This window comes from Sus scrofa, chromosome 9, assembly GCF_000003025.6.
Source record: "Sus scrofa isolate TJ Tabasco breed Duroc chromosome 9, Sscrofa11.1, whole genome shotgun sequence".
Classification (NCBI taxonomy): Eukaryota; Metazoa; Chordata; class Mammalia; order Artiodactyla; family Suidae; genus Sus; species Sus scrofa.
Window position 1 is genome coordinate 52,923,364 of NC_010451.4, and position 10,226 is coordinate 52,933,589.

At 42.3% G+C, this 10,226-nt stretch overlaps 1 protein-coding gene across 1 annotated transcript; it reads right to left on the reverse strand.

Moving 5' to 3' along the window:
• Positions 6,190-9,985, reverse strand: PATE2 (prostate and testis expressed 2). The gene is made up of 4 exons (XM_005667487.3): positions 9,842-9,985; positions 9,675-9,698; positions 9,020-9,148; positions 6,190-8,661 (listed from the first exon to the last, which is right to left on the reverse strand). Exons 1-4 carry the CDS (start codon positions 9,891-9,893, stop codon positions 8,525-8,527), a joined length of 342 nt encoding a protein of 113 aa, XP_005667544.2. The 5' UTR covers positions 9,894-9,985; the 3' UTR covers positions 6,190-8,524.

Genomic DNA, 10,226 nt, shown 5'->3' on the forward strand with positions numbered 1-10,226 from the left:
GTTGGGATATAACTGTCCATAGTATTCTGAACAAGCATAAATTTGGGATTGATTTTGGTAATTTCACATCTTATTATTTTTGTTAGGAAAACTACACTGAAGATCTGAAATGCTTACATCTCCTTGATATTTTCTGTTGCTGGGCTGTGCCCATAAATGAAAAACCCTCAGTTTTCTATCAATGAGTGCACTGAATGCAAGGTAATACTTAAATATTTTTGAGGACTGGGTAGTAGAACATTCCTCACATGCCAGGAGATAGGGTAACTGGCCAACATTCAGCCAGCTGCCCATCCTGATACACTTGGCTTTGACTCAAGAGTAAGATGATTAGAAACATGGTGACTTAGGGCTACCAAGGTCAGGAGTAGCTGTGCTTGGTACAGTTTCCAAAAAAATGGTGGCAGGGACTAACTCTTTCACATCTAGTATACTACCTATTCCTCTCGCAGAAGTTAGTGTTGTCTAATTTCACCTGGATTTTCTCCAGCCCTTGTTTAACACCAGCCCCCACCAAATACCACTTCTACTCTCCTCCCAAATATTCCAAAATCTTTTGTGATTTCTTGTCCCTAATTTTATCCAAACTGCTTTCTCCTGATCTTCTCTCAGAAGCACCATCAGAAAAGTACTTTGCCAGAAACTTGAGAACGCTGAATTGGGCCAGGTTTAGCAACCGAACTTAAGGACAAGTAACGATTGCCAGGAGATACAGGTAGCAGAGAGAAGAGGATCCACCCAGAAGGCAGACATGGCTTTTTTTGGCCTATGCCTTTGCACTTTCTTGTTAATGGAAGCAATGACATGAGAAAGACAGAGCTTCCATAGCTAGATCTACCAGAATAGAGCTCTGGGGTTTGGGTTTTGGAAAATATAAGATGATATTGCCATTGGGTAGGGGAAGGTTAATGGACAGATGACTCCAAAATCATAAAAATTTTATTTGTACTTAATCATTTCAGTATCATATACACTTTCTTTTCCTTTTAGTCCAAATATTTTTGTTTTCTCTTCCAAACTGTTTCCATCATTACACCTGTTTTGATCAGTACAGCAATGTGTTTCTCTCAGTAAGTCATGAAATATTTGGAACATTCCTGCTTCACAAGGCCTACAAGATAGTTTTGAGTAACGGTACAGATATGTCCCTAAAGAGAACAAAAAAGGAAATGTGACCACCTTGCTTAATCTCACCATCTTCTAAGCCATGATTTCCCTCCAGAACTTTAACACTTTTGTGTACACAGGAATGAGCCCCAAGGCTGTGTCTGCTTCTCAGACAAAAGACATCTGCCTCCCACACAGCCTGCACCCCAGGTCTACATACGGAGAAGCTCTCTCTGCGAACCCTCCCCCGGACCAGGTTGCCTCCACATCTTGATGTTAGGGATTGTGGACACCAGAGGTGATATTTTATGTCTCTTTCTAACATGCACTTACCCGAAGCACGATGATAATAGTAAAAGTGGTCTGTGGCACAACTCCTGTTAGTAGATAATACATTAAACTTCCAACACCATTTCATAGGATAGCGACAATTCATTCCATTAAAATTGTCACATGCATTGCAAAATCGAATCCCTAAAGAAAGAGAGGAAAACTTAGATGTAGAGCTCTCAGGAGAGGGATTCTGCTGCAGAAGCAGCCCCCACCTGTAACCATCTACACTCAGGTGGCACAAAACTCACAAGAAGGATGCTACACCCTCCCTGGCTTCCACCAGGAATCATGACTCCCTTCAGGAAGCCAAGGACCCCCTTCACACCCAAGACTGGGGGCTAAAAGAAGACATTAGAACAGTGAGGGAGGAGAGTGAGGTATCAGTCAGGGGGAGTAGACAGACAATGTGTAATAGACTCAAAAATGTCCCCTCTCATTGTGGCATTATTTATCCAAGAATTGCAAACGAACTACACCATACATTTCCATGTCAGGACTCTGTCTCCTGTGAAGAGAAGAAGAAAAATTCTCCTTGAACCACTTCATACCAGCCCCAAGAGTCAAGTCACCAAATCCCTCTCTTCCTCTCCACACATTCTCTGCCCACCCATTCACCCCCCCGCCCCCCCCCCCGCCGACAAGTGCACCCTCACCAGGCCTCACCCTCATTCATGAAGAGCACCGTGAATACGCCCAGCAGAAACAACCGGAACATCCTGGGGCCCATTCCCAAGAAGGTCCAAGGACGAGGTTCCAGCTTTTTTTATTCTCATCACCTGCCCTCAGGCATCCCATTAGAATCACAGAATCATAAATTTCAGGTCAAACCACTTGAGTCCTCTCTACAACCTTTCCAAGAGACAGTACATCCTGTCTGGGTTTCCACCTACTTAGAGCTCAGGCCAGGCAGAGGCCCCCCTGCATTGTTAGATCTGGCCTAAGATATTCTTGTTGGTGTCCAGTCTCTCTCCCGAGTACCTCTTCACATGGTTGTATTTCTATTTGTTGGTCCGGCACACAAGACATGTGCAAGTCCACATCCACAGGAAGTCCACTCAGGTCTAACAAGGCTGGGGTCGCTGAGCATCTGTGAGGGAGTTTCCTGGTCCCTTGAAGGTACCATAGCCCTCCTGCTCCCTCCAGAGGCACTCCATCCTTACAAAGTGAGGCCCCAGGATCAGAGACCGATCCCCCACATGCGGTCTGACTGCCTGGGGCTGCACATCTCTGAGAGATGGATGGGACAGCCCAGGAAAGCAGGTGAGGAGGTGAAAGGGACCTCAGCTTCCCTCCAGCTTTATGCATTCCATTTTCCAAGGGGAAAAAGATCATAAATGATTACTACAGTGGAGAGTCATACACTGAGGGTTCTGGGGAGAAGGAGGAAGAAATATTTGGGTCATCTGCCAAAAAGCGGGTTTGGGGGTACTAGAAAACACAGGGATGGGTCTAGCTGTAAATTTACCCACAAAACTCCCTTACCACACTTCCCATGGCCCTTCTCCTATTGGAGTTTTGTCTCCAGAGGACTCAACCCAGTGTGTCACTCCACCGCTTTTCCTCACTGAAGGGGGCTTGGGCCCTCTTCTCTGCCAGGAATGAAAGCTCCACAAATGTGAGAGTTCCGTGTATTGTGCTTTCTTCTCCTCAGCACCTAGAATGACGCTGCCCCTTGCACACATATCAGATACTTCAACATGTCTGATGAAAAGAAGCCTGGCACGATGGGTAGGGCTCACCTGAGAGGCACAAGGGAGTGGTGCCTCTCTTCTGACAGCCTCGAACTCCAGGTTTGCCAGATGAAGTTCCTGGCCTTCACCCTGCAATTAGCAGTTAGGACAGAGAAGACCTGTCCTGGGGAAGGAGCAGGGGTGGGGCCTATACACCTGAGTGGGTTCATTCCCAGAGCCAGACACCCGCTCAACCCAAGCAGCATCCCTCATGTCATCTTCCTTCCCAGACTATGCCCTGCACCCCTCCCCATCTGCTGTGGGACCTCAGATCAGTTACGGAACCTCTCTGTGCCTCTGTGACTGCATAGGTGAAAACAGGAACTCTCCGAGGCATATCCGATGGAGTTGTTAGCACTGAATCAGCTCACGGGTAGGTAATGGCAAAGGGGAGGGAACAAATTTTAAGACTCTACTTGCTGTCAAACAAAAACTCTTTGGACATGTCACACATTTTACCTTTTGAATTCTCTGAACAACTTCATAGCTCGGCAGTCATCTTACAGTTGAAGACCAGGATGTTTAGATTGGAGTTTTTTCCCCCAGGTGATGAGGCGCACATCTGCCTGATTCACTGGGCCATGATCTTTCCACTACACTGTGCTGCCTCCTTCTCTCTACAATCTGGAGAAGGGTTCCCAGGGCTGGAGCTCCAGAGCAACCTGTACCCTGAGTCATCAGATAACTTGGGAGAGAGGGAGAAAAGGGTAAGAAAAATACTGTCTCTGTTAAGAAAAAAAAAAAGGGAGCGGTGGTTCCTGTTGTGGCTTGGCTTGTTTAGAACCCGATGTGGTCTACATGAGGATGCAGGTTCAATCCTTGGCCTCGCTCAGTGGGTTAAGGATCCAGCATTGCTGCAGGCTGTTGGTTGCAGTTGCAGCCTGGATCCAGTGTTGCCAGGGCTGTAGCATAGGCCTCAGGAGACAGTTCTGATTTGACTCCTAGCCTGGGAACTTCCATATGCTACAGGTGTGGCCACAAGGAGACAAGACAAACAAACAAACAAACAAACAAACAAAAAACAACAAAGAATCTCTCTCTAATAGAGAAAATACTCATGGGCAAACTCCTACTGAAATTAGGGTCCCACAAGCCTCTTTGGGATTAAGACTTACATGTCACTGCCAGGGAAATAATTCACGGGGAGACCTCCTTTGTAAGTCTTGCATTTGGAACATGGGAGACACAGGCAGCAATTCATGGATAGAAGTCCTGGGGGTCTGCACTGAGGGTGTCAGATTTATCCCTCCGTATGAAAACCTCTTCTTTCTCCTGGGAAAGTGCTCCTGCACTGGTGATTAAACTCTGGGCATCAGTCCCAAACCCCATGTAGCCAAACGTTTTCCCCTGTGTTTGTTCAGGCAACTCTGAACATTACTCCCTGCAGAAATGTCATAGAAATTTTGGAATTTTACCAAACTTATTAAAATTCCCCTGTGCCCCGGAATCTGGGAAGTAATGGGCATATTTTGCTATATCTCCATATAATATGAGTTCTGTACAAGTTTTTATAGTCATGCTAATAAACAGCATCATGGTTGAAATGATGTATATTATATACTGCCCTCTAACTGTGTATTCTGTCTGTGCTTTCCTCCGAGGACAGCCCAAGTATAATGTCTACGAGAGTGATAATACTGACTTTAACTCCATACAACATTGCTTCAAAGGTACATTGGGAAGTGGCTGGCTCTTCCAAACATGACACCATGGGACCCATGGTCTCTATTCTCCCAGGCCATGAGTGAACTGGGTGTGTGCTCACTAGGACTACCCAAATAAAAAGCTGTATGAGATTGGCACAACATTGTAAATCAACTATAATTAAAAATAAACATTTTTAAGTAGTAAGACATTAAGAACAAAAATCTGTATGGGAGTTCCCACTGTGGTGCAGTGTGTTAAGAATCCAACCACAGCAGGGTAACTGCTGAGGTGCAGGTTCAACCCCTGGCCCAAGAAATTCCATATGCCACAGGAGCAGCCATAAAAAAAAAAAAAAAAAAATTAGAAAGCTGTGTGGTTGGGCTAAGGTACGAACATGGAATGCTTCTTCTAGTTTTCCTCCTAGCCAGGAAACCGCAGCCAGCAAGAGCTACCTCCAGATGAGAAACCACAGCCAGGAGGAGCCACTCTCTGAAAATGTCATCTCCCCAGAAAAGACAGTGGGCCAGGGCCTGCAGCTAAAGCTCTGGTTTGGGATGAGGAGGAACCTGGCAGTGGGAGTGGCTGCAAGAGAAATAGTAGAAATAATAAATGAATTCAGTGAAGTTGTAGGGTACAAAATCAACCTACCAAAAAAAAAAAATGTGTTGCATTTGTATATGCTAACAATAGTTAGCAGAAAAAAGAGCTTAAGAAATCAATTCCATTTACAATTACAGCAAGCAGAATAAAACATCCCCAAATAAATTTAACCAAGGAGATGAAAGACCAGTATACTGAAAATTCTAAGACATTGGTGAAAGAAATTGAAAGAAGAACAAAAAATGGAAAGATATTTCATACTCATATACTGGAAGAATTAACATTGTTAGGATGTCTATATAACCTAAAGTAATCTACAGATTCAATGCAATCCCTATCAAAATCCCAATAAATTTTCACAGAAATGGATAAGAAAATTCTAAAGTTTATAGAACTACAAAAGAATCCAAATAGCCAAAGCAATCCTCAAAAAAAAAAAAAAAAAAAAAAAAAAGAACAAAGCCTGAAGTATCAAACTCCCTGATTTCAAACTATATGGCCTAATCATTTCAATTCTCTCCCACTAGAAATATCCCTGGGGAAGCTATTTCCTAGCCAACTAGGTTATAACGGGGTTTTCATTCCCTGTGCTTAGAATGTAGTTTCCACCTAGAGGAAGGTGGATGGATGCTGAGGGATAAAGGGAGTGAAGTCTGCTGATTTTCCTCCATTTACCCCCTTTAGATCAATTCTCTCTCTGATCCACTGGAGATGCTTTTTTTCTCCTTCTTATTTTCACAATCCTTTCTTTGAGAGCAATAGATAAACATGATAACAGGTCTTTAGAGAGATTTATTCTTTTTAGGTATTCAACTAAAGATACAATGGCTAGAGGAAAATAACAATCTTTGTATTATACATGGGGTGGTTTTTTTTTTTTTTGTGGTTTTGCTTTACCATACAAAAAACATTTATATGTGGTTAAATCTATCATTCTCATCCTTTTTGTGACTGATGTCATGATTAGAAAAGCTTTTTTATCACTAGATTGTATTTTTAAATATCTTTAATATAATAGTGATCTTAGAATGAAAAGGAGATTTGGGATTGTATAGATATTGGATCCAATTCCAGCTCTGCTATTATCTAGTTGTAACAGACAGGGGTTTCCAAAGATGGCTGCAATAATACCCCCCATCCCACACAGGCTCTTCTACAATGCTGCTATTCTCCAATCCAAAGTGGAACTTGGCTAGGCTTGTGACTCATTTGTAACCTATAGAATGTAGAAGTGGTGATACATGACTCTTTGGAAGTGGCAATGCAACTTCCACCTTGTTAGAATATACACTTAAAAAAAAAAAAAAGAATATATGCTTACCTTTAGAGCCCTAAGTGTGTGTGTAAGACGGGACCCCATGATGTAAAGGAGCCCAACTACATGGAGTCCATATGTAGGTGTTCTGACCAATAGCCCAAGGTGACCTCACAACTTATACCAGTATTAATTGCAGTGACGCATGAATGGAGACACCTCTAAATGATTCCAGGCTCCTGCTTTTGAATCACCCCCAGCCTTCAAGTATCTCTAATTGTAGTCACATATCATGTAGCAGAGACAAGCCATTACTCTGTCTACTTTCTGAAGTAGTAGTGAACATGATCATTATTTTTTCTTTTTTTGGCCATGCCCGTGGCATGTGTAAGTTCCCTGGCCAGGGATCAAATCTGCATCACAGCAGCAACCTAAGCTGCTGTAGTGGCAATGCTGGACCCTTAACCTGCTGCACCACACGGGAACTCAACACAGTCATTTTTTCATGCATGAATTATAATTGGAAAATTGTGTGATACTTGTTGAATTACCCAATTAGCATCTGAGTAATCTCTTCTTCAGTTTGTCTAAACATTGATTCACAAATGTTTTTAAGGTCTATTTTGAAACTCAAGGGAAAACAATGATCTCTCTGGCTCTTTTTTTTTCTAGACAACACCTTCCATACCCATGATGCAGTGGGAGAGAGAAAACCACATACAACTACAAACAAAAATATGTTGTTTCCCTAACTCAAAATATCCATGTTACGCTGGCTTTTCCAACCTGCCTGCCTATTTTGAAAAAGTTGTCTACATGTCTTTCCTCATCCCGACTCTGCAAAATCCCAAATGATTTTAAAGACAGAGAGTACTCCAAACTATTCAAGTAGAGGGGTAAATGGTTTATTGTAAGAATTTCACATGGCATAAAAAGGGAGGTAAAAAAGATCATGGAAATCCAGGACTAGGAACTTCAGTAGGCTTCACAAGGAGAGAAATAGCAGGGTTATTCTGTACCCAGGGAAGTTTCACTATCTTGGCCACAGGTGTGTTGTCACCTGCTTTGTTACCAACATTTTTTTTTTCACACTCTTAGGAGAAGAAATGGACTAGCCATTCTTATACAAGGTTTGCATTTCCAATTCAATCACCTAGTTCAGTCAACTGCTATCCAGCTACCTAGCCAGGAAAGGCCATGATAACTCCACCCCTGCTAAATTGTTTCTCAAATCTTAATTTCCACAAACTGAAATGCCCCTAAAACTTTTTTTGATGCCTCATCCCTATACCTGTCCAAATTATTTCTGGCCTGAGATTCTCCCCCAAGAACTCTACCATAGAAAGATGTGGCTCATGTTGCCAGCCACTTGGGAAACGGGAATTAGTTTCTTTTATCTCCATAACCCACAAGCAAAAGGAGAGTGCCGGGTGTCAGGGCTAATCCAGAGAGAACCCCATACCAGAGGAGTGGGTATGGATGAGGATAAAGTACAGTCACAGAATTCCCAGTATCAGCTTGGAATTATTTTGACCCAGGTCTTCATATTTACATGTAGGAGATAATGAATGATCAATTTTAAATGTAATGCTATTCATGGCAACACCATCATAATGAAACCAAAATTCTGTGAGCAAAAGAAATTTGCAAAAATTCTGTGTAGTGCTTCATCATTAAAGAGACTCAGCTCGTTCCCACTGTCTTTTCTTATGAGGGCCTCTCTCTTCACTACCAGATGGCTTTCTCACTCTACACCATTGGTTGGAAGAGGAGAACAAACTATAGGTATGGGGGAAGAGATAAAGGGAGTAGTAAGTTGAAGAATAACTGAAAATCCAGGAGAGATGCAGAACTATACTCCCTCAGGGAGGTTGCAATAGTTTTTATTTTTGCAACAGATGAGCTCTGTCCTCTTATCAAAACTTAAGAAGTTGATGTCCTCACAGTTGGTCATACATGACAGTATTGAATAAAAATACATACTCCGCCCTGAAGAAGTAAAAGAGAAGGAATATAAATGACATGACACTGTTTCCTCCTACAATGTTCCTAGGAATAACCTCTCTTCAGAGCCTCCATGACTTTTCTCTAGACTCAAATGAACCAAGAGATGGAGTCTGTTAATAACTGACCCACAAAATGGAGTTTATTCTTTAATTGATAAGGGATGTCTACCTTTCCCTCACTCAATATTGTCTTAAGGAAAAGCCATCTTTGCCATCCCCTCTGCAGGACCACTCCATCCTTACCCATTCCACTCACCCATTATACTCTGAGGACAAAAGAACATGAGTGTCTTTAAGGGGGAAATGTGGTTATTTCTCAGTCACTTTATACCCCACACTACCTTTTGGTGTAAGTAAGTAAATGTTCTTAACAGCACAGGTCTGTTGGTACTTCAGGACACAGGACCTCATGGCCTCATAGCACATGCCAAGATGATATTTTCTACATTTATAACACATCACTGAAGGCTCTGCCAAACACAGAAAGGGGGGATTAAAGGATGCAGTATAGAGAAGGTTATCTGGGCCTGGGGGCTTCCCAACAGGAATGTACTATTGCCCAGTGGTTCCCAACATTTCTCGGGATGCTGACTCATTTGGTAATCCTGTGATAGATAGCTCAGATAGGCATAAATCCAATATTGTATAAGATCTCAAAAGGTCAGGGTTCCCATAAAATTTATCTATGGTAGATAGATATAGATATAGATATATAGATATGGATATAGATATATAGATATAGATATCTATCCCCAAGTAATAAGCCCCTATCTAGCCCAATGATTTTGTCCAGGAATGGGGAAAAGGAAGCAAAGAAGGGGATTTTAACTTTCTTATTCCAAGAAATGGACTAAATTGGTCTAGGAGAAGATAAAACTCCTAGGATCTATAGGAGAATGGATGACAGCTCTCAGGGAAGATGGAGGGGGGAGGTTTACTCCTAAACATGTAATAAATAACCCTTTTACCAAGGACTTTCGACTAGCCATGTCGTACCAATCAGATGTTCATAAAATTCTCCTGTGAAAAGAAGAAATCTTCCTTGTCATAATTGCTTGTACATTTGCCAAAGCCCCAAGATCCAGTTTTGGAAATTTCTCCTCCCCTAGCACCTTCCCATCTCTTAACCAACAACCAACTCTCCCTTTGTCTCCAGGACTTACCCTTACTCAGGCAGACCAGAAAGACTATGCACAGTAGAAACAGAACAAACATCCTGGCACTCTGCTCATGTGCAGTTTCCTGTGGAAGGTACTGCTGGATTCCACCCCCGCCCCCCAGTGTTCTGTCCTTGGACTATTCATCTAGATCGCATAATCATAAAATTTCAGGAACAAACAGTACCTCAGTGTTCCCAGAACCAGCCAAGCCACCAAGTGGAGTCTTATTGCCCCTAAGGCATTTATTTAAAAATTCTCCTCAGTGATGAGTGTGTGTGGGTGTATGAATATATATATATATATTATATATATATATTCATATATATATATTCCTTATTTATTATTGTGTAACTAAGCATTTTGCTCTGTAAATAAGTCAAATTTCTTT